Source organism: Trichomonas vaginalis, chromosome V (assembly GCF_026262505.1).
Source record: "Trichomonas vaginalis G3 chromosome V, whole genome shotgun sequence".
NCBI classification, from domain to species: Eukaryota; Parabasalia; order Trichomonadida; family Trichomonadidae; genus Trichomonas; species Trichomonas vaginalis.
The window spans coordinates 20,927,504-20,951,583 of NC_067207.1; the positions used below are offsets into that span (position 1 = coordinate 20,927,504).

General features: G+C 33.7%; 9 protein-coding genes across 9 annotated transcripts, besides 3 other annotated features; 6 read left to right on the forward strand and 3 right to left on the reverse strand.

Annotated features, from left to right (window-relative positions):
• Positions 1 to 8: 8 nt before the first annotated feature.
• Positions 9 to 1,300, reverse strand: TVAGG3_0374940 (uncharacterized protein; the record flags this gene model as incomplete). Its single annotated transcript, XM_001301696.2, has 1 exon — positions 375 to 1,277. The coding sequence occupies one exon, from the start codon at positions 1,275 to 1,277 to the stop codon at positions 375 to 377; it is 903 nt and encodes a 300-aa protein (XP_001301697.1).
• A 326-nt stretch (positions 1,301 to 1,626) lies between these two features.
• TVAGG3_0374950 (uncharacterized protein) lies at positions 1,627 to 2,892 on the reverse strand (the record flags this gene model as incomplete). The annotated part of the gene is made up of 1 exon (XM_001301697.1): positions 1,666 to 2,892. The coding sequence occupies one exon, from the start codon at positions 2,890 to 2,892 to the stop codon at positions 1,666 to 1,668; it is 1,227 nt and encodes a 408-aa protein (XP_001301698.1).
• Positions 2,893 to 3,207: 315 nt separating this feature from the next.
• Positions 3,208 to 6,193, forward strand: TVAGG3_0374960 (uncharacterized protein; the record flags this gene model as incomplete). Its single annotated transcript, XM_001301698.1, has 1 exon — positions 3,223 to 6,072. The coding sequence occupies one exon, from the start codon at positions 3,223 to 3,225 to the stop codon at positions 6,070 to 6,072; it is 2,850 nt and encodes a 949-aa protein (XP_001301699.1).
• A 134-nt stretch (positions 6,194 to 6,327) lies between these two features.
• On the forward strand, positions 6,328 to 7,805 carry TVAGG3_0374970 (helicase; the record flags this gene model as incomplete). The annotated part of the gene is made up of 1 exon (XM_001301699.1): positions 6,455 to 7,771. One exon carries the CDS (start codon positions 6,455 to 6,457, stop codon positions 7,769 to 7,771), a length of 1,317 nt encoding a protein of 438 aa, XP_001301700.1.
• Positions 7,806 to 7,915: 110 nt separating this feature from the next.
• TVAGG3_0374980 (clathrin binding) lies at positions 7,916 to 10,371 on the forward strand (the record flags this gene model as incomplete). Its single annotated transcript, XM_001301700.1, has 1 exon — positions 7,916 to 10,324. One exon carries the CDS (start codon positions 7,916 to 7,918, stop codon positions 10,322 to 10,324), a length of 2,409 nt encoding a protein of 802 aa, XP_001301701.1.
• A 1,132-nt stretch (positions 10,372 to 11,503) lies between these two features.
• On the forward strand, positions 11,504 to 12,806 carry TVAGG3_0374990 (major facilitator superfamily transporter; the record flags this gene model as incomplete). Its single annotated transcript, XM_001301701.1, has 1 exon — positions 11,510 to 12,742. The coding sequence occupies one exon, from the start codon at positions 11,510 to 11,512 to the stop codon at positions 12,740 to 12,742; it is 1,233 nt and encodes a 410-aa protein (XP_001301702.1).
• Positions 12,807 to 13,192: 386 nt separating this feature from the next.
• TVAGG3_0375000 (uncharacterized protein) lies at positions 13,193 to 13,399 on the forward strand (the record flags this gene model as incomplete). Its single annotated transcript, XM_001301702.1, has 1 exon — positions 13,193 to 13,399. One exon carries the CDS (start codon positions 13,193 to 13,195, stop codon positions 13,397 to 13,399), a length of 207 nt encoding a protein of 68 aa, XP_001301703.1.
• A 772-nt stretch (positions 13,400 to 14,171) lies between these two features.
• On the reverse strand, positions 14,172 to 16,517 carry TVAGG3_0375010 (SLL0572 protein family; the record flags this gene model as incomplete). The annotated part of the gene is made up of 1 exon (XM_001301703.1): positions 14,289 to 16,517. The coding sequence occupies one exon, from the start codon at positions 16,515 to 16,517 to the stop codon at positions 14,289 to 14,291; it is 2,229 nt and encodes a 742-aa protein (XP_001301704.1).
• A 439-nt stretch (positions 16,518 to 16,956) lies between these two features.
• Positions 16,957 to 17,994: a mobile genetic element.
• Positions 17,995 to 20,298: 2,304 nt separating this feature from the next.
• Positions 20,299 to 20,336: a mobile genetic element.
• Positions 20,337 to 20,892: 556 nt separating this feature from the next.
• Positions 20,893 to 20,929: a mobile genetic element.
• Positions 20,930 to 22,747: 1,818 nt separating this feature from the next.
• On the forward strand, positions 22,748 to 24,073 carry TVAGG3_0375050 (Rac GTPase binding; the record flags this gene model as incomplete). The annotated part of the gene is made up of 1 exon (XM_001309564.2): positions 22,960 to 23,727. A coding segment is annotated over one exon (768 nt), but the record flags the coding sequence as incomplete, so codon positions are not given.
• Positions 24,074 to 24,080: the final 7 nt, after the last annotated feature.

Below are 24,080 nucleotides of genomic sequence, written 5' to 3' on the forward strand. Positions count from 1 at the left end.
TTTATTTATTTATAAATGATTTATTATTTTGATTTTTTTTAATCCAAAAATATCCTAGTATATTAAAAAGTTGTCAACAAAGACACGCTTTATTCGTGACTTTGTGCTAGATTTAGATATCAAAAATTTGATTTCAAATTCAATTTAGATTCCAGTCAAACTCAATGGATATGTATCTTTCTATATAAGGAAACAATGTGCGCTATACAATTCCCTGTTTAAAATCTCCTTGTGTTTCTGTGGAGAAAAAAAATATTCATTTTAGGTACCTATGCAAGTTTTCCTAATATTAGGATATTAGGGTATTATAAATGATAAAGAGCGAAGACAAAAAAGAAAATTATTTTTTCTGATATAATTTCATAACAAGTAGTTTATTGCTTATCAATATATCTTACATCATCTAAAATATCCTTGTTAACAAGCATGTCAAAATATGTAAATCCGGTTGGTTTTGGTTGAGGACGTAAATTTGTGGGAGCCATTGGTTCTGCGCCAGATGAAGACTTTTCAACAGCCACAGGTATAGGTAAACCATTCTCATCAACCTTTTGATCACTTCCTCCTCGGAATTTTTCAACAGCTCTTCTGAATTTCTCGGCTTCTGCCTCTTCATCAGGTGGTGGACCCCAAAGGGCACCTCCTTTCTTTGGCGGAGGATTTGTTTCCTCTTCATCTTGATTTTGAATTTGATTTTCTGTCTGTTTTGGCTGTTCTGCATTTCTTCCTGCTCGTTGGCGTTGTAATTCTTCTTGAAATGCTTTCGCATTTTCCCTTTCGTCAGGTGGAGGACCCCATAATGCTCCACCACCAGATCTTGGCATATCTTCTTCCTCATCATTATCCATTGGAGATATTCCCATTTCATGGTTGTATCCCCAAAGTGCACCAGCCTGTTTTTCTACGACAATTTCAACTTTTCTCTTTTTAGGAGATATCTTTTCAGGTTGTACTGGTTCTTCAGGTTGAGATGGCTTTAATTCTTGAGGTGGTTCTTCTTTTTGAGCAGATCTGGCTGAATTTCGTTGAGAATCTTTTTTCGTTGCATCTTTTGCTGCTGGTTTTTTCTTTCTGATAATGTTTCTTGCAAATTGACTGTGTGGGTCAAATTTTGTAATAGGTCCTTCGGCACCTGCTACCCAATGTGGACCTTGATTTACTTTCGCGCGTTCTTCATCTATTTGACTTCGAAGCATCTTCATAACTTTTTCCATTTCGTTCACATCGTTTTCCAATTTCTCACTTCTCTTGGGTATTTTCGATTGACGAGGAGGCATCTGTTTAAAATTACTATAAAAAATAAAATTCAATGATGAAAAAATTTGAGCTTCAAAATTTAATAATTTAGAATGTTTCCCATAGTTTACTTTTTTTTTTGAGTGAATGAGAAGGAGATGAAATTTATGATACATGTCCCCTGTCTAGAGAGAAATTCATTATGACAACATTTTTTCTGGTCAATTTATAAGATTCTTCAAAAGATTCATTGAAAAATTGTAATAAATTTTGTCAAATTATTGATTCTTCTACTCAAATTGATATCAAACCAAACTTTTATGTGTATAATTTGGTGATTCGGGCTCATTTATAAAGAAACAATCAAATATTATAAAAATTGAATTAAAATAATTAAGGAAATGAATAGCTTTAACAAATATATTAACATTACTCATATGAATAAACAACAACCTCTTCTTCTTCAATGAAATCTTCTTCCTCCTCTTCTTCTTCGATGTTTTCTTCCTTCTTCTCTTCTTGTGCAACGGAAGAATGTTTCGAGTGGATGCTTGGAGGCAGTGAAGAACCTGAAGATTTCTTTGATGAAACACTTGGAGGCTTTGATGAATTTGTTGACGCAGACTTTGATGATGAAGCTGATTTATCTTCTACTTTGTTATCAGATTTCTTCGTGGAAACAGAGTTTTTATCTGATTTTGTTTGATAATTTGAAACAGTAACATCATTGAATGTTGCAAGATTGGAAATGTCAGGTGTTTGTTGCTTGATAAGGTATTCTTCCTCTAACGAATGAACTGAACCAGGATTTCGAATATTTGGACTGATTTCGGAATCTGGCTGAGCGGCTCTATCAACTCGTTCTGGTAACTCAAGTAATTTATTAATCCTATCTTGGAATGTTAATTTTTGCTTTTGTAATGCAGATTTACGATCGGTTTGCTTAGATGACGATTTATATGAAGATTTTGCAGGTAATGATGATTTATTTTGAGATGATGTATATGAGCGAAGGTCCTGCTGTTGACTGCTTTGAATATCAACAACTCCTCGTGATTTAACTTGAGAATCTGTTTTGTATGATGATTTATCAGTACGCTCTGTACCTACTCTCTGCGATGTTGCTCTGCTCGAGTGATGACCATCACTTCTGTGATGTCTATGGTGATGATGTCCAATAGGCTCTGGATCTTGAGAAATTACAAGATCTTGAGGAGTAGTTACATGTTCTTCAGAATCTTCATGATAATGACGACGGTGGTATGGTGGTGGTGGATCGTTTTTTGTGCATTCTGGTCTGAAATTTTTTACAATTTGTTCAAATTCTCTTTCTGTTGGTGGAAGTTTAAGTGGTATACTAACAGGAAGTTTCTTTGGTTGATGTTGAACATATCCATTTGTTTCTAGAGATAAAGTAAATAACGTTCTTTCCATTTTATTAGAAACAAGAAAATTTGATACCCAATTCGATGCTATTCTATATTCTATACCATCTGGGATTTGCTTTGCAGTTTCTGGATGATTATTAAAATGCCAAGAAGCTTTTGCAGAAATTTGGCACGCAATTGCATTTTTGAACGCATACTGAAAATCTCTAATATTACCCGGATTATTAGTTGCTGATGCCTCTGAATAATAATCAGTTCCAGATGACATAAGAAAACAAATTGAAAAAAAAACTGACAATTTTAACTTATTCGGTTTCTTACATCTCTGAGTTTCTATTGCTCTGCATTTTTACTGAAATTTGGTTATCTTGGGCATCACTATAGAGAAAATTCACACGCATGTGATATTTTTACTGACATCTTATTGATTCATCATAATCCAAAAATGAATTGAACCATTGGCATTATCCATTAATGTTTGCACTAATTTCTATGCTAAGAGGTTTTCTGCAAAGCTCTAGGATTAACTTATTTCTCGAAAATTCTTTCAATTGAATTGAATGTGAGGGAAAAGTGTTCGTTTAAAAATTGTAACTGAATGAGTTTTCTTCCAAAATTGCGAGAAATCGCAAATAATTTTGGAGTTGAACTTAACAGGAGCAAGATTTCATACTTGTTGTCGAAATTTTTTAGTTTGATTCCTCAAAATCTCAATGGAAATGAGCAAACTGAATTATTAGCTCTCAGTTACATATTAAAAGGGGATACGGTAAAATCAGATTCGATATTAAACATTTCTCGTTCTATACCATCAAAATATTCCGATATATTATTAGTATTAGTGTTATTATCGGAAAATAATGAAAGAAAAGCAAATGTATCTCTCAACATTCCTACAATAAAACAGATAGAAAATACAACAGACAAATATCAAGAATATAATACTGATATTACTTTTGAAGATTATATCAAACAACGCTTTGCAGATGTTCAAAATCAGCAACTTACATTACTTTCAACTAGTGAAGCGTCACAAGTTATTGTTATGACATTAACCGGTTTAAAAACAGATTACACAGAAATATTAGATGATCAGATTAAAATCACAACTCAAGTAAGATTTGAACATCATACAGAAGCATCTTCAATTGAATTATTCCGTAAATTTTGTCAAATTGGACAAACACGTTTACAAATTGTAAAAAGTCTTAAACATGATTCGTTTTCATATGAAATTCGACATCATCTTGCTCATTTTGATGCATACATTTCAACTTTAATTGATAATTCGCCAACATCAATTCTCACAAAAATTCGCCCCTTCGGACAAGTTTTCAAATGGATATATCGACTTCTCCAAAAAGAATCATTTGATGATATACATAAGGAACTTCTTCTTAGCTCTCAAACAAGTTTTAAATCAAGTTTATCATTAAATCTTTGGCAAGCTGCATTTGAAGAGACAGCTAGACCACTCTACAACTTTGCATTTACAACAGATGAATTTGAACAGCCAAAAATCTTGTTTACTTTTAAAGATATCAAAGAAGATTGTATTTTTGCTGGAGAACTCCTTAGATTTCTTAGAGATGCTGCACCATCGCATCCTGTTATCGAACTTTCCATTAAATTTGCTGAGGTTTTTCTGAATTTAGAAAACAGATTAAATGAATACGAAAAACGCTGCAACAAAGCAATAGAAAGGAACACAGACCAATGGATACGATTTCATGCACATCAAGAAGAAATCAAGTACAATAAATTTGTTCGCGAACAAAACGCAGCACGTGAAAATTTGAGGCAAGAAAGAATCAGAGAATTAAGTGAAATGAACAGACTGAAAAAAGCAAAACAGGAAGAATATGATAGACTTAGACAAGAAGCTGAAGAGTATAAAGCCAAAAAGAAGGAAGAGGAAAGACAGCAAAAAGAAGAAGAGAAAGCATACATTGAACAAGTAATGTCTGCAAAATCAGCAAATCCTGTAATGAGGCCATTAACTCAACACGAATTAGAACTTGTCGAAAGAGAGAAATTAGATTTGTTTCTTGAGTTCCAGGACCAGATGAGAGAACTTGGAGCAAGTGAAGAACAAATCATGAAGTTCTTCCCTGACATTAATATTCCTGAAGATGAAAATGATGCTTTGAATGTAAATGTCGAAGAAATCGAAGAAGAAGAAGAGGAAGAAAAGAAAATCGTTGAAGAAGAAGAAGAACAAGAAGTTGAACAACAAGCACCAATAAAAATGACACCAGATGTTTCTAATAACTTGATCCAGTTGCAATATACATCTTTTGTTGATGAAATTGATGAATCTGAAACTGATCACCAAGAATTTCATCGTCCTCAAGAGCAACAAAGAGGAAATCAAGAAGAAGATGTTCAAACAACAAATAATGAACAAGAAACAGCTGATAATAACCAAATTTTGGAAAATAATCAAAATGATAATCAAAATATGGATATTGAGGAAGAAGAGGAGGAAGAGGAAGAAGATATGTATGAACTTGCGCCACCTTTGCAAACAATTCCTGCAATTTTCCATAGATTAGTAATTCCATCTTTTAAATTACAACACAAACTTATATCTAAAGCAGTTTTCTCGCTTATAAAAGCAAGAGATTTATTTGTTGATCAACTTACGGCTCTCAGGAAGATTTTTCTCATTCAACCTTCTCCGATGATGGATAAATTCATTGAAGAATTCACTGATATTCCATATCAATTAGGATCGAATGTGAGAATTACAAGAGCTTTCAAACAAGGTTGTGAAAAAGCAGGATTTAAAGGAGCTGTTTCTATTTCTCTTGATGTTAATCAGCCAACAACTGTTCAAGGAATCATTGAACAATTAGATGGAATGATTATAGAGTTGGCTCCTGAAGAGATCTTCCTAAGATTGTTGCCTGATTCCATTATCAAAGAATATGTTGCTACTTTTAGAATGATCATGATGCTTGCCCTCGCTAAAGCTGCAATCAAGAAGCTTTGGAGACTTGATAGAGATTCATATTCTCATCAAAGCGATGCATTTGCTTTTAGATTTATGTCTCATTTTGTCATTGCAACAGAAGCATATCTTTATGGTTCTGCATTAGCAAGAGTTGTTCCTGATTTAGAGAAAGTTTCTTATAATGAAAGCATTGAAGAATATCTGCAAAGCCACAGAAATGTTGTCAAAATTATGTCGATTTATACATTAACTTCCCAAGATATGCTTCCATTTAAAACAAACCTTTGTTCTGCACTTGGAGAAATTATCAGATACGCATATGGTCCACTTCTTGGTGAGTCTGGTATTTCTTCAAATGATTTCTTTAACAATGCACATGTTTTCGCTGAATTAACCAGACAAATGGATGATTCATTTGCTGGTCAAAATGAAACTTACAAATTACTTTATCTTTTGTTTGAAGATTTTCTCAATGAAAATAATTATGTTTAAATGTATTGTATATTTATTCTAATTGACTATAATTCTCTATTTTTGGGCTAAATTTCTCCCAATTAAGCTTAAGAAATACTAATAGCACCTCAAGAACCCATTTGTTCTTACAATCGTGAAAAAAAAAGTAAAACATTATTTTCGAAATTAATTATTCTATTCCTTTAGCTTGTTTTGAAATGGCAAAATCATTTCTATATAATTTATTCAAATGTTGGTCATGTACTCTTTCTAAAATGTGCCATATTTGATGACTTCTTTTTCCGAGTTCGATTTAGATGAAAGAATTATAGCTGGTTTATATGCAAGCAATCACTATAGAGCAACAAAAATTCAAGAGGAAACTATAAGTAACCTTGATAGTAATTCCAATATAATTTTAATGAGTCCTTCAGGCACAGGGAAAACTTGTGCATTTAGCATATCTTTATTGAATCGAATTATAAAAAATTACACCAAGGAAGAAGGAAATATATATATAAAAGAGCAGAATAACTGTCCATTAGCTCTAATAATTGCTCCAACATCAGAATTAGTAAAACAAATTGAGATCGAGTTAAGAAAAATATCAAGAGACTTGCCTATTTTGATATCAAGTGTTGAAGGATCATCGAAACTAGATGATGTCTGGGCAGATCTCAAAACATCACACATCCTAATTATAACACCAGGAATCTTAAACAAATATACTAAATCCAGAAACATAAAGTTCTTCAGAGTTATTTCTATTGTTATAGATGAATGGGACAAATTATTTTCAGACAAATATTTATTTTTGGAAATTGAGAAATTCTTTCAAAAGAAAATGGTTAATCTTCAACAGATTATAGTTTCTTCAGCAACATGTAACCCAGAAGCTTTTCAAAAATTAACAAAGCTTTTCCCATTGGAATGGAAAATCATTTCATCAGATATCCAAGAAAATAATATAAAATCGAGACATTTTCTTAAAAGAATTGGTTCCTTTGAGAAGAGAATCAAATTCACAATCAATTCACTTAGGAAAATCAAATTTCAGCAAGCATTAATATTTTGCAATTTAAGAGAACTTGCTAGTTCATGCAATGATGCTCTAAACGCATGTGGTTTTCCTTCTTTTTATATTAGTTCACAAATTGATCAATCACAAAGAATTGATATTGTCGAAGAATTTCGCGATATGGAATATAGATGTTTAGTTACTACAGACTTAGTTGCACGAGGTTTGGATATTCCAACTGTAAATATTGTCATTAATCTCGACATGGCTCATGATCCCGAAACATTAAAACACAGAGTGGGACGTGTCGGACGGTTTGGGACCGATGGAATGACAATAAGTCTTTTGAAAAGATCTGAATGTCGGCAAATTCCAGAAATTAAAAAAATTACAGGATTGAAATTTGAATCTTATTCTGAAAGTCAGCAATATCATATTGACTTACCACCAATAGGTAATGAAGATAAGCTGCAAAACTTTGAAAAACTTTTAGAATCTCAAGAAAAATGTAAAGATATCGAAGTTGATATAAATCTTAATGAAAAAGGTGAAGAGGAAGAAGAAATACATGATGAAAATGAAGAAATTGGAGATATTGAAAAGCCGTCAAACGAAAAGCAAAATCCAGAGGAAGTTCCTCAAAACAGGCAAATTTGGTTTAGCCCTGAATATTGGGAAAACTATTATCAACAATGTCAAAAGTATCGACCTCCAATATGAGGAATATTTTAAGATCTACTTTCTACTTTCTTTTGTCAAATCACCTTTTTTTGTGACAAAAAAAAGTATTATTTTTGTTCTAAATAAAGAATATAATATATTGTTTTAAGTTCAAGCGGTTGTAATTGACACTTTTATTGATAGATGAGTTTTCGAGCGGAAGGAAAAAACGAATTAATCTCGCTACGTAATCAACTTGATTCAAATGATCCAGCTCAACGCAAAATTGCAGCCAAAAGAGTTGTTGCAATGATGAGAGCTGGCGAAAATCTTTCAATTTTATTTTCTTCAATGTTACGTTGTGTAAAAACAAATGATATCGAATTAAAGAAATTAACATATCATTACTTAGTTACCTATGCAACCAGCGAGCCTGAACAATCTATTATGGCCGTCAATACTTTCATTCAAGACAGCCAAGATTTTAATCCACTCATACGTGCGCTGGCTGTTCGTACTATGTGTAGAATTAAGATCGATACTGTTGCAGAGAACATGATTCTCCCTTTAAAGCAAACTCTTGCTGATAAAGACCCATACGTTCGAAAGACAGCAGCTTTAGCGGTTGCCAAGCTTTACGAAGTCATTCCTGAGCAAGTAGAAACAGCCCAAATCTTTCCAATTTTGATGAAATTATTATCAGACGAAAATCCTTTAGTTGTTTCTAATACAACAATTGCATTATTCGAAATTAACGAGCACAGAACTACTCCTCTCTTCGTTCTCAACGAAAAGACAGTTTCTCCACTGATTGCTGCATTAACTCAATGCAGCGAGTGGGTTCAGACCAATCTTCTTGATTGCCTTTCAAAATACAAACCGCTCGAGGCAAAAGAAGCAGATTTCTTGATTGATAGACTTATTCCGTTTTTAAAGCATTCCAATCCGTCAGTATCCATTGGAGCTTTCAGATGCATCTTCATGTTCATGAATAAGTCCGAAAAACCTGAACAAGAAATCTTTTCAAACATTATTCCTCCATTCATCACAATGTGCTCTTCTGGTGAGCCAGAAATACAGTTTATTGTATTGAGAACTATTTCTCTTTTCGTTAACAAATATCCGAAAGCACTTTCAAAAGAAATCCGCGTTTTCTTCATTAAATACAACGATCCTTCATACATTAAGATGGAAAAGCTCAATATTCTCATTCAGATTGTCTCACCCAAGAATATTACGCTCCTTCTTGACGAATTGGACGAATATTGCAACTCGGTCGATATCGGATTTGTCACAAAGTCGATAGAAATACTTGGCCAGCTTGCCACTAAAATCGAAGCATCCGCTCGTCGGGTTGTTGACATTCTTGTTCGTCAAGTTGAATCAAAGAACGATTTCGCATGCGAACAAGCCATTATCGTCATTACAGATATTCTCAGACGCTTCCCCGGAGAATTTGAGTCCGTTATTACAGTTGTTTTCAAGAATATTGAGAATATTAAAAATTCCAGAGCGAAAGCATCAGCAATTTGGATACTCGGCGAGTATTGCCAGCGCATAGACAATGCATCCGACATATTAGATATGTTTATTGACTCATTCCACGACGAATCTCCCGAAGTTCAGATTGAATTGCTCACAGCTCTTGTTAAAGTATACTGTTTGAAGCCAGACGAGTCCAAGGACCAGCTCCAGTTCGTTCTCAACGAATCCATCAAGGAGAGCGTCCTTCCAGACGTCAGAAACAGAGCTCTCATTTACTGGCGCCTTCTTTCCGCAGATCCAGAAGCTGCAAAGAAGATTATTGTGTTCCCGAAGCATCTCACAGGCCAGAACAGCTCCAAGTTCACTCCACAAGTCCTTGACGAGCTTATTAAGAACATAGGAAATGTTTCTGGTGTTTTACATGTTGCTCCTGTTGATTTCATCAGAAGAGTTCGATACATGCCTGAAGATAATGATGAAGAAGTCGAGAATTACGATGTTTCATGGGATCTCGCCAAATCTCAGGAGAACTTGAACGTTTTCGTGTCTTGGCAATCACAAAAATTCTTTTTGAAAGTTGTAAACAAAAGCCAAGAAAAAATTTCCAATTTCGCACTCGCATTGAATAAGAATCCAATTGGAATAAATCTTGATCAAGACGTAAAGTTCCCTACAGAATTACAATACGGAGAATCATTCGAAGTCCAGATTCCTATCAAAGTTTTGCCTGAAACAGCTGCAAACTTCGAACAAACTGACCTTCAATTTGCTTTGAGAACAAATAGCGGTTTGGTAATGTTCACTTCACCTATCAACATTTATGCAGTTTGCAAACGAGTTGATGGTGTTAACAAGCAGAGTTTCGAGTCATCATGGACAATGGCACCAGGTGAAGATGCAATTTCGATCAAGGGAACAATGGCAGATAATGTTTATCTTGAATCAAAGAATATTTCAGTTGTTTCTAATGAAAACAACGTCATCATGTGTGTTTTGAATTTCGGTAATTGTACATATCTTGTTAAGATGCGTCAGAGTGGTGAAGATGTTCAAATATTAGTCCGTGGTCAGAATAACTTATTCCCTATTATCAGAAACAATGCTCAATCTCTATTTCTTCTTCAATAACAATTATTTATAAATATTTTTAAAAGAAAATAAAAACTCTATTTTTATATATACATAATGATCTCATATTTTGATTGTTTTTTGATTTAAAATGCTATTAACAAAAAACCCTCCGATGTCAAAAACTAAAAATGGCTTAAAAAATCGTGTTCGAAAGAGTACTCCTTTTTGAGCACCTATATTAAATGAGCGGAGTTCATCCATTTTCGGCCTTATTATGATTTTTGATTTAATATTATATACGTGCATGCAAAGCCAAGTCATGACATTATATTTGATCTGCAAAACATCCAAGTTTTGAGTCTCTATTGTCAAAAATTGAGATTGTGTCAGAAAGTGGTTATTGAACCCTAAAAAGTCGTCAATTTTACAAAGTCGAGTTTAAAAATGTAAAAACAGCTAAGCAATTGATAAAAGACAGCGGGATTGTTTAGTTTAGATAATTTCATAAAGGATGACAAGAGATATGAAATATTATTCTCAAATAAATCACAAGATTATTTGCGAAATCTTCAAAGAATTTTTGATTTCCCCAACAATAGATATTATGGTTTAAAATTACTATTATACTATAATCTCTTCAAGAAAACGTCTGAACATCCATTGTTTAATGCATAAAATCCAAGAGTAGGTGCCAAAAGTGCTTACTCTTAAACAACCGTCGGATTTCCGGGTGAAATCGTGACACACTTTCGTCTTTCGTAGGCAGTGGTGGTTGTTACAAAAGGTAACTTCGAATGTAGCGTGAAATCTGCAAAAAAAATTCTGAAATTTGAATGGAGAACACAAAAATTGAATAGTTTACGTCAATAAAAAAGAGAAAAATGAAACCAATGTGTCTCGAACCTAGGACTTAGAGCAGCAAGCCCACTGTTTATCCCATTACATATTACACTACATGCATCTCTCACCTCAGTGAATGAGATCAACTATATGATAACTTTTTCCCCATTATATTCTTGTGGAAAAGTGACAAATAGCAACTTTGACCCTCTCTCAAAAATCCAATTGCCATTTTACAGTCATGTCAAATGAAAAAGATTTTTCTCTACCTCTTTAATAAAGTAATTCTCTGTATAATGCTTAATGTATATTTTATGTTTTTTTCGTGTCGTTTTGATGGCATATTAAATCTCATCCGCTGCTCTCAAATTGAGAGGAAAAAATTGTAATGAATTCAAAAAAATGGGTTTCTTCCGGAAAGAATTACTCTATGTTATAGTCATCATATTCGGATCCATGAACTTTGGTGAAACAATGGCCTATTGGAGCCCAGCTAACAAGCAAATGACAGCAGATCTTCAAATTAGTGATTTTGCAGGAACAGTTTTCAACACACTTCCTGCTTTCATGGGTATCATTACACCATTCTTCATCCACATTCCAATTAACAAGCTTGGCCGTAGACTTACTTCTTGCATTACAGGTATTTCTGCCGTTGTTGGTTGGTTACTTATCCCAATTGCCAACGAAAAGTTATGGATTTTCGCGTTCATTGGTCGTACAATCCTTGGCTTAACAGTTGGTTCATTCTCAACCGTCTGCCCATTGTACATTACAGAGATTTCTCCAACAGAGGTTCGTGGTTCATATGGTATTTTACACCAGTTTGGCGTTGTTATCGGTGCTTGCCTTTGCTACTTGCTTGGTATTTGGATCAATTGGCGCTACCTCGCTTTGATCCTTGCCCTTCAGCCATTCATCCATGTTGTATTCATCTACTGCGTCCCAGAATCACCACACCAAGATCATGAAGAAATTCCAGGATCAAAGAAGGAAAGCTTATTCTCCAAGAAATTCATTAAACCAATCTTGGTTTCATCCCTTCTTATGTTCTTCCAGCAATTCTCTGGCTGCAATGGCTTCCTTTCCAACCTTGAGAAGATTTTCAGCGATGCTGGTTCTTCAATCAGGCCATCTGTTGCCGCTTTCCTTGTCGGACTTTCTGGTCTCGTTGCAACAGGTTTCTCTGCACCACTTGTTGCCTGCATTGGCCACCGTCCAGCCTGGCATATTTCTTCAGTCTGCTGTGCCTTGGCTCTTCTCATCGCCGCTCTCAACTACTGGTTTAACTGGTCTAAAGTCATCCCAGCCATCATGATGATTTTGGATAATCTCATGTTTGGATTTGGCCTTGGTCCAATTCCATGGGTTATCACTCCAGAACTCTTCCCAGACTCTGTCAGACCAGTTGCAACATCAATCATGACAACACTTAACTGGACATTCGCTGCAATCGTTATGATGATTTGGCCACCAATGTCAAAGTACCTCAAGTTTGGTGTTTCAATGGCTATCTATGCAGGCATCTGCTTTGCAGCCTTTGGCTGGGGCATTTTCATGCTCCCAGATACACATGGAAAGGAAATGGGCGCAATCTTTGAAGAAAAGGCAGAGCCACTCCTTTCTAACAACTAATACTAAAACCTAAATTCTTTTGCATTAATTATAACATTAATTTGATATTTATCGAACAAAAATCAGCAATAAATTGGTTAATGGAAAGATATTGTATGCAAAATATGGGTTTGTAGTGATGAAAATCATTTACTGACCATCCAAATTCATTAGAATATTAATTCAAATTAAATTTTGCAATTTTCAATTATTTCATGAATAGAAAACAAAAAGTCACTCTGAGACTATCAGAGTTTTTAGTTCCGAAGAATGGAATTCCAATTGGAATGTAATCTTCTTTTATGACCAGCAAAAAGAAATGATTTACCGATTTTGGTGATTGGCATATAATACACGCCAACGTGGTAATTAATGAATGAAGTGTGCTGCAGTGTTCGCTATATTTTTCATGTTGATTGTTTTCAAATTTTTCTATAAAAAAAATTGAATGCAACGGCATTTTTTCATATTATGAAAATAACAATCTCTGTTCTAGATATAGGTAATCCACAATCAGGAAAAGCTGGTCTTGCATTGCATTACGCAAGAGGTACATATAATGAAAATGACCAAGTTCCGCCTGACGGAAAACTTAACAGGCAAGTTACCTTTGACGGTAATTACGTTGATATGGAGATATACGATCCTCCAGGTCAGAATGACTTTTCTGATGCATAAACGAGACTTATTCAACAATGCGATGGCTTTTTCCTAGTTTTCCGTGTTGATAACAAAGAGAGTTTCGAATACTTGCAAGAAGTCTATAATGAAATTGTCCGTGTCAAAGGCCCAAAGACACCTGTTGTAATTGTTGGAAATTACTGTGATTTACCCCAACCACATGTAGTTCCATATCAATATGCCCAGGAACAATCTGCTAGACTTTTTAACAATGCACCTGTTTATGGAGTTTGCCATAGTAATCCAAATACCATTATTCAAGCTTACGAAACCCTCGCTCGTCGTGTTTTCAAGAAACATCATAAGGATGAGTCCTCTTCTTCTTCATCATCATCAAAGAAGAAGAAGAAACCACAACAGCCAGAAGCTGGATGCTGCCGTATTGTATAAAGAAAAATAATTTTTTTTATTGATATCAATTTCACAACTTCTTGTGATAAGTATAGCCGTCACTCAAATTTTTATATTAAATATGCATATCTTAAACAATTTTGTTAGAAAATTTTTCATGTTTGATCATCCAAAAATGAACATAAGTACCAATGCTGAGAAACATAAACCATTGTAAGTTGATGAGCTGTGTGCAGCTTGAGACAGAAGATATAGAAAGTTTATATATCAAATTTAGTGCTAATAGTTAATAATATAAATTAAAAATTCCTTGCAATGCATGGTAAAACTCCACTGGTGTAAATGGAGTATATTATAAATAGTTATCCTCATTTGAAAAAAAAATATTAAGATTGAATGAAAAAAAAATATTTAATGGAACGAAAGACCAATTGCCGACATAAAATATACCCTTTTCTTTTTCTCAATCCCTTAATGTAATATATTAAATAACAAACATTTTTTTTACATTAAAAAAAAACAAAATTCAATAGTATTACTCTGTTCCTTTGTCCTCTGGTTCACTTACTAATGTTGAACCTTGTATTATTTGATTGATTTCGTTAACTCTATTCATCAAATTTGATCTTTGTCTGAAGAAAGCCTCTTTTTCGCCGGGATTAAGTTTGATTACGTACTTTCCAAGGTGCCTCATCTTATCCCTTTGCTCCATCATGTTCCTTTCGATGAGATCTTTTCGGCCACCCCAGTTTCCGCTCAAATACTTAATACAGTGGAGGCCAGAAAACCTCCTCGTTGCGGCCAAGGCATTCAAAATTCCGAAAATAAGAGCTAATCCCATACCTTTCGCAGTAAACTTCGCGTAGCCGTTAATAACGTCATGTTCGCCAATGGACATGCCACAGACTTTAAGAGTTTCCTCCGAAAAGAAACAGAAATTGTTCGGTAATACGATAAAATCTGCACATTTCGGATACATCTTCAAAATTGAAGGAATCTTCTCCTCAATGTCCGTAGATGGCGCGAAACTGAAAATTCCGGTAATAATTTTGCCTTTTAGAGGATCTTCGACAATATGACCGTCAGCAAGCTGCAAAGTAGCATGGGAAGGCATCAGAGCCTTTACTGGCCTCATTTGGCTCAAGGCTTTCTTTAAAGATTCTTGAGTTAGCGTTGTTTTAACCTCAATTACGCCTAAAACAGAATCTGCTGGGACAGGAGAGATAACTGTATCGGTTCCATCAATAGTAAATCTCGGGCAGGCATCGTTAACGATGATTACGTCGAGTTGGCCGGTTTGATTCATCGAACAATCAATAATTTCGCCGGTAGTGACTCGAAAGCCAGTAGGAAGGTGGGATCGTAAAAATAGTCGGACAAATGCCTCTCTGTTTGCGCTATCGTTGTTGAGAACAAACAATTCTTTTTCTGATGCTTGAGATAAGGCCATAATGATATCAACCTGGGCCTCAAAGTGGTCTTTGAGAGGTGGAGATAGTTGGTTGTTGAAGAATTTGTTGATGTATTTACGTAATGAGTCATTTATGAAATTAAGTTCGAGGGAAGTGTATAAAATTGTTTTCTTGTTATCAATATTCGGAATAGATTGATTAATTGTTACTAATATGACGTCTGCGTTGCTGCTATTGATTGTATTTACGATTGAGTTCAAACTTTCATCTGTTTGCATATTTAATGGGTATAATGGTGACGTAGATCTTTGTATTTGTATTGCGCCGTATTTGCTAGCAATTTGTGGTCCGTTTTCGACATTTTCAGGATCAATAACTAAAACTGATCGATTTGCCATTTCTTGAGCATGAGGATCATCAATGACTGCTTGCGATAATGCATACATAACAGTATGCTCTTTGAGAATGTTATCAATTGAAATTTTCACTTGTCTTGGCAGTTCTTTCGATCCTCTCTCAAGAACAATAATATTTTCACTGACCATGACGTTAACTATGCCTGGCCAAAGAGATTTCGAACGAACATTATCAAGAGTTTCGGCTGAAACAACACAAAATTCTGCATCAGCGTTAATATAAGGAATTTCGCATGCGCTCGCATCGAAAACAATAATATTTGCACATTGCTCGGCGCATATTACGGATTTTCTGTAATCTGCTGTAACAAAAATTTTATATGCGCCACAAGCTTGGTAATTCTTAATTTGAGTCTCTTCTTCTGGTGTAAATAAGCCTGGTTCGATCACATCATCTTGATTAAACTCGTAATGAGGTGATTTTTCGATGTAAAATACATCATCTTTGACTTGGAATCGATGTAATGGGTAAATGATAGCAACTCTGTCATAATTTTTCTTTAGTAATGAGCAGAAGTATAAGCCAACTTGCGTTTTGCCTAATTTTGGTGCAAGAGAAGTTAAAGTAATTACAGGTTTAAAAGATTTAACTACAAGAGATGCTTTCGGTAAGAACTCAAATCCACATGTACCGGTTGAAAGAATTCTGTTGATAAGAGACTGAACAACTGGCATTGGAATATTTTGCGCTTGAATGACGCAAGTTTGGATTCTTTTTTCAACAATAGTTCGTTCTAAACTCCTTAGAGAATATATTGAGTGAGGATGTTTGTAGATTCCTTTAAAATGTCGAATCGGAGGTTCACCATCTTCGCAATAGACAAATCCAACAACTTCGCGATCTTGTGCTTGAGCAAAATATCTCCAATAAATGTGAAATGTTGAAAAATCACATCCCAATATCAAAGTTCGAGTTCTAGGTGATTGAGTTGCCATAAATTTGACAAAAAAATACTGAAAAATACAGTAAAAAAAAGAATTCAGAATAAAGGGTATTTATTTACTGAAACTTGTTGGGGAATAACTTTTTAGTGATCTGCTGCTAAGGCCTCCAGCAAAGAAATAGCAGATTAAATAGTAGTTAAATGGAAATTATCTGCATTATTGTGATATCATGACAAAAGTATCCCCTTAATGTATTTGTTATATTATAACAGTTGAAGAGCGATCATTTAGATAATTCTTATATGATATAAATCGAATAATTCCATAATTATTTATTATTTGAGTTTATAGAATAAAAAAATGATTCTGCGCAGGAATAAAATGAGTAATTATGATTCGGAAAATAATACCAAAACTGATTTGGATCTTCATCAAGTTTAAATGGTGTGAAAAAGTGTCATTATAATAAAATAAACAAAAAAAATATTAAGGGTGCACCCGTATGTACGTTTATTTGAGAGGAGGAGGATTACCCTCTCAATTTTGAGGGATTCGTTAGTTTATTTTCTCGATGAATATGCAATAAAATTTGATTTTTACCTTATCAATATACTTCATATAATATACACATGTTCATGTAAAAACTTTTTCCCAAAATCCTCAGGAATTAAGGGATTTTTGAATTTTAAGAATTTTTTTCGAATTTTTTCGAAAAAAAAATATTTTCAGAACAGCCTTAACGGCTAAGATTTAGGAACAATGTTAAGTATCAAAAAGAAAGGAGGTCTGATATAGACAACATATATCGTTGAAGGTTGAAAAAATCTCTAATATTTGAGCCCAAAATTTCAAATTTTAATTTTTTGAAAAAAGAGGCCACCCGTATGTACGTTTATTTGAGAGGAGGAGGATTATATTTTTGAAAGGGTGAAACATTATGAATATGTTAATTATATAATAATATGTATTATTATAAAAAAGAAAAAATAAAGCACGTTAAAATTTTTCTTTCTTGATTTTTTACAAAATCTACTTAGAATTATGCAAAATATGACTAAATAATTATAAATTTCAAGTTAAATTTTAATTTTGATAAATAATTAAATTTCAAAATATCAAGTTCAGTTCGACTATGTATGTAGTAATTCCTCAATAAAGTGCCAAAACCCTATTAAAATATATGAACATTTTCAACATTTTAATGTTTTATTTAAAAATTTGATGGAATATGAGCTTCAAACAATTATTATGTAAATAAAAATAATTAAATATATGTATTTATTCGTATTACAACCGTAGTAAGTCGATTCTTCCTTTCTTCTACTGAGGTTTGAATTTGATTTCGAATTGTAAAGAGATTCAAAGGGAAAATACTAGCGGATAAAAACTACCTCCATGAAAGGGTCATAATGGAGTCAAGTTGTATTTTTTGATATTTTTTGCTTTTCGAGCCTAAATAGGTAGCCAAGATAATGCCTAAAATAAGGTTCTAAATTCTGAAGTTTACATGATCCTCTTGTGTGCACCCTTAATTCCACAAAATAGTATCGATACTTTCTTGATTTTGGTAATGGATTCCGACTATTTAGGTATTCGATGACTAATGGACGAAGAATGGAAGAAAAGAGCAATTTCGAGATAAAATTATTAAAAGATATATTAGACTGTTTGATCTGCAAATAAACATATTTGTACTGTTAATCGGTTTTACAGAATAGATCTTGTGTTATTGTAAGTTTTGAAAAAAAATCGAGAATTTTTCCTAAGATACTCATTTTACGAGATAAAATGATATACCATCTACTAGATATTTGTGAGTTATTTCCCTTATTTGACAAGTAACTACAGAAATTGTAGTTTCAGGAAATTTGAAAATGTTTGGTATTGTCATATTCAACGTTTTCAATTTCAATATACTATAATAATATAAATATAAATTCATGCAATCTGTCCTTAGATATGCTATCTAAACCTTAGATAGATATTCAATTTCATCATAAAGAATGAGAAAATTTCAAATTGTGAAATAAGACAAACATATTCATATATGAGATAATAACCAACTATATTAGGTTTCTCAATTCTTCATTTAAAATTCCAAAAAAAATTCAAAATTTCAAAAATCCAAAGAAGAAATAAAAATTTTATATGCAAATTTGCAAAATAAAAAAATTTTGGAATTATAAACATTATTTATTTTTGGTGTTTGTTCCAAGATTTATCTTTTTCCCCTTATTGGATTTGAATATTTTAGATTATTAGTTTAATTAATTTTGACTGGTATATTTCATGATGTCCACATCACAACATATTCTGAAAAATGAACCAGAATATATTTATTTAAAAAAGAGAAAAGGTATTAATAAAGATTTTTAATTGAGCTTATTTAAAAGGTTTTACTTCAAGAACTTTATATAGTTTACTTTTTTAAGTAACGTAATAACAACATCTTCAAGTTTATTTTCAATCCTTACGAATGTTTTGATGGGATGAGCTTACTGATAATTGGCTCATCCCATCAAAACATTCCTTAAAAACTCTGGCCTCGATGAAGGCCAGATTTCGCAATTTATCTCCTCAGAGCCCAGTTCCTCGACGATCGTCCTCATTAGGCTCGATCCGAGAGGAACTTGGCTCTGAATGAAAATCACAAGCTCTGGCCTCAGGAAAAGCCAGAGCTTCGCTAACCATCCTCGGGGCCGGGGTCCTCTAAGACCACCCTGATTTGGGGCGGCCGGAGAGGAACCCAGTCCCGAGAGAGCGTCCATAAGAAGCTCTGGCCTTTTCTGAGACCAGATCCCTCAAATACAATCCCCAGGGCCGAGTTTGAGGGAGATCATCTACATCATTGATGATCTCCTCTCGTCTCGGCCCTGAAAGACCTACAGACACAGGATCTGGCCTCAGCAAAGGCCAGAGCTTCTTTTTAAATCACCAGGGCCGGTTTTCCAAAATGCTTCTCTGATTCGGCCCTGGTAAGCTTACAGTATGAAGCTCTGGCCCTTATTCAGGCCAGAGTCTGCACATTTAATCCTCAGGGTCGAGTTTGAGGGAGATCATCCACATCATTGGCGATCTCCGCTCATCTCGGCCCTGAAAGACCTACAGATACAGGATCTGGCCTGAGCAAAGGCAAGTGCCTCGCTTACAGACTACATTTGCCGTTTTCAGGAGATCTTCCAAATCACGGACGGTTCTCGCTGAGATTCTGGAAAAACATCTAAATTACTACTCTAGAAAGACTAGAAGGGGGCCCTAACCTTGAGAAAGGACCCCCTTCCCGGTCTTTCTGGAGAACTTTGTTTCGCATTGCGAGTGTCTGCTGCGAATCTGGGGCAGAGCAGCAGACACTCGCAATTATATGTCGCGGCAAGTGCACCTGTGGTGCCAGAATGCACTTGCCGCGACATTTGCGAAATGCGAAGATGATTCCGGAAGGAATGGCAATACTGGCAAAGGCCACTCCTTCCGGCACCAGAAAGACTAGAAGGGGGCCCTAACCTTGAGAAAGGACCCCCTTCCCGGTCTTTCTGGAGAACTTTGGTTTGCATTGCTAGTGTCTGCTGCTTCTTTTGACAGAAGCAGCAGGCACTCGCAATTGTATGCCACAGCAAGTGCACCTGTGGTGCTAGAATGCACTTGCCGTGACTTTCGAGAAATGCAATGATGATTCCGGAAGGAATGGCAATACTGCCAAAAGCCAATCCTTCCGGCACCAGAAAGACTAGAAGGGGGCCCTAACCTTGAGAAAGGATCCCCTTTCCGGTCTTTCTGGTCGTAATACACATCATTACTTTCTCATTCTTTATTCTCTTTTCAAAAGCACACTATATGTTGTAAACAGAAATTCATCAAAAGTGACACCTCAGAAAAGCTAAAATATTGAATTTTTGGAACTTTTGATAGAGCACGTTTTTAAATATTAATTAAAGTAAATGTATATTTTGTAAAGATTCTTTTTAATAAAAAAATAAAATTTTGAAGAAGAACACAAAATCTTCTGAAAAATAATATCACATAAACTCATATTATTTTCTAATATATAACTATTTTATATAAAAATCAAATTCAATGATCTTAAAAGCGAAGGATAAACCTCAAAATTTACGAATATAATGAGTGGGAATATAATGCTTATCTATCATAAAACCATATGAAATATTCCCACTCATTATATTCGTAAATTTTGAGGTTTATCCTTCGCTTTTAAGATCATTGAATTTGATTTTTATATAAAATAGTTATATATTAGAAAATAATATGAGTTTATGTGATATTCTTTTTCAGAAGATTTCATTCTATATGCCTATGAAAAGTACTCTCAAAACTAACTTTTTCCTAATTATAATTAAATCTAGAATATTGTATTATGCTTAGTATTATTTCATTTTTCTCATTCAATTTAGAATTTACAAATGTCAAAAAATTGAGAGCTGTCACTTTTGATGAATTTCTGTTTATTACACTATATTAAACTTCAGCCCATATACTTCTGCATTACAGAGAGACAAAATTTATAAATATAATATTTCTGACGGTTAATTCCGTTATTATTAATCATTATAACTCATATTCTCAGCAGATGCATAAGATAAGAGATTAGAATCATAACCGCCCGTCGGAGCAACATCTCACTACATATAGTTCAGTTCAAATTTTATGAAAATCATTTCGAAAACAACAATTTACATCCAAATCAAGGAATAACGTGTTCCTTGTATTTGGATAACAATCCGCCCGTCGGGACTGGACTATTGTAGATGAATGTTGCATGATTTATTTATATCATTTAAGATCTCCAAAAAAAAAAAATTTAATTCGGAAAAAAACATCTAATCTCTATGGAAAATCATGACCGCCCGTCGGAACAACATCTCACTACATATAGTTCAGCTCAAATTTTATGAAAATCATTTCGAAAACAACAATTTACATCCAAATCAAGGAATAACGTGTTCCTTGCATTTGGATAACAATCCGCCCGTCGGGACTGGACTATTGTAGACGAATGTTGTATTATATATTTTAATTTTATAAAATTTCTACTTAGCAACTGCCTGTCGGAGTTTCATCTCATAGTACATAGCTCAGTTCAGAAATTTGTAATCATACCTATTTACAACCGCCCGTCGGTGCTGGGCTATGAGAACTTTGAGATTTTAATTTTATTACAGAGGCCTCGGGCTCTCCTACTTCTTATTTCTCTTCCTGACTAGTTTCCTCCCGAGGCCTCTGAAAAAAAAGGAAGAGTAAGAGAAGCAGGGGAGAGTATCAATGTTTCATTGGTGTCAGAAAACCTTAGATAGTATACAATTTTGAATTCCTTTAAGTTGATTAGCAATTTCACAAAAATATATTAAACCGTTTTTATAAAACGGTTTAATCGTCTTCAACACAATAATTTAGTACTTTTTAAGGGTGCATTCACGCCCGTAGGGCATAATCTTCAATTCTACTCTTTAATGTTATTTTCCAATTATCCTTCACGACAGTTGTCAGAATTTTGAATTAGAGTCAGACGGGTGTAAATGTACCCTTAAAAATTTATTTAAACTTGAAATCATATGCTTCGCGTATAAACCTTTCAATTCGCTCGAATTTTGAGCGACAGACGCGAAGAATATGATTTCAAGTTTATTTTCAAAATAAAAATTTTTAATTTCTGTCTCAATATTTATTTTAAAGATTAGTATTATATTTATCTTGTGTTGAAATAGTCTATGCAATTGCTTGAATAAAGGTAAACATCTGCAAAATCTTTCAGTGATTGGAATCTATCAAAATTACTCAATGTTCAACGAATATTTTGCCAAAATTCCAAAAGGTTTTGATGGTGTTATCAATGCATTCTTAAAAAATCTCATCCATATTGGCAAAAAGATTCAAACAAATGATCCGTTATGCTATTTAACATCCCCAGAATTAGGAATATGTCACTAGTTCCCGCAACATATTCAAACACTTAATAACATGGATATGTTGGAAAATTACCAAAAATGGGAAAATCTTTTTAAAATGGATGAAATCGGTTTAGAATATATATCTAAGCACCGATAAAGTTTTGTTAACATGTATAATTATTGATGACTCAATAAAAGTCGCACGTGCCTAAAAAAAAATAGTCAAAACTTTATTTCATTTCAAAGTCGTTACGATTATTTATTAGTTTTTTTTAAAAAAACTAAATTTTGCTTCTAATAGTTCTTAGCTATTCAATCGACTTTTTTGTTCCTATGAATTGAGGTAAATTTAAAAAAGTGACAAAAAATTTTTAATGACAGCAGAAACCTTATCAGGATTTTTTAATAGTAACCCAGACTTTGAAAGAGTCATACTGGATTTACATCAGATTTTCAGACAATTGGTCATGATATATCTAAATGATCCTAGAAGTTACTCGTATCATCCGGATTATATTCAGATCAACGATCTTAATGAAGTAATTGCACCCCTTCCACGTCTATCCAACCTTGAAAAGAACAAATGGGTAAGTTTACCGGATCTTTTAGATAGTTCTTTTGATAGAACTTATACGAGTATCCATGATTTTTCATTTTTATTGAAATGTTATCTACTAGACCCGATAAACCATGACAAAGAACTTGTAATTTCCAAATACAAAGAGACATTCGTTCCAAGGGGTTTCAAAGTTCTCGGATATGGAGCTCATAGTGTCGTTTTACATTCCGATGAATTCTTCTCTTCACACATATTTAAATTCTCAAAACTAGATCTTTCCGTGGAAAATAAGATCAAAGAAATACTGGGGATTCTAATTTATTATCCAAATTTGGCCGTGCCTAATAAATACTTTACCAGCAGCCCTTTGTATCGAAAAGGAACATTAACAGCCTATATACAAAACAATCCTAATCTCACACACCTAGAATTACTCGAAAAATTTTATCAAATTTGTTTAGACGTACGAAACATTCACAACCACAACATTATACTAAGAGATATAAAGCCAGACAACATTCTCCTCGACGAGTTTGATAAACCTCACTACGCAGATTTTGATGTTTCAGTGTTTGACACCGACAAAGCATATGATGTCACCGGAACTAGGTTTTACATGGCTCCAGAAGTTGAGCAGAACCTTTTCAAATTGAAATACGTTGGTTACGGTGTTAAATCAGACATCTTTTCACTTGGATGCGTTCTCAACTACATGTTCAATCACAATTATCCATATTCTATATATACACCTCTTATTCCAAAAAAAGTCATTTATCTGATTGATTTCATGAGAAATCTATAGATGAATTAATTTCATTGACCTTAGGAACTATGAAATATTATAGATCAAATCCTGTCAATGAAGGACACTTTGGATTAATGAATTATGTACCTAGACCTGATAACAAAATAAATCCAAAGCAAAATAGTGATTATGGAGAAAATTGTTTCAAGAAACATGCGGACAATCATAAAAATGCTCATAATCCAGGAAACAATCAAAATTCAAATAAATGACCCCCACCACAAAATGGATTTTCATCAACTAGTTTGAAAAACAAAAACTAACTTTTTTGAGAGCTATTTTGAAAGAAAAACTCATAATAACTCAAATGATATAAGAAATTAAAACTTCATTTGCTAATAAACATAAAT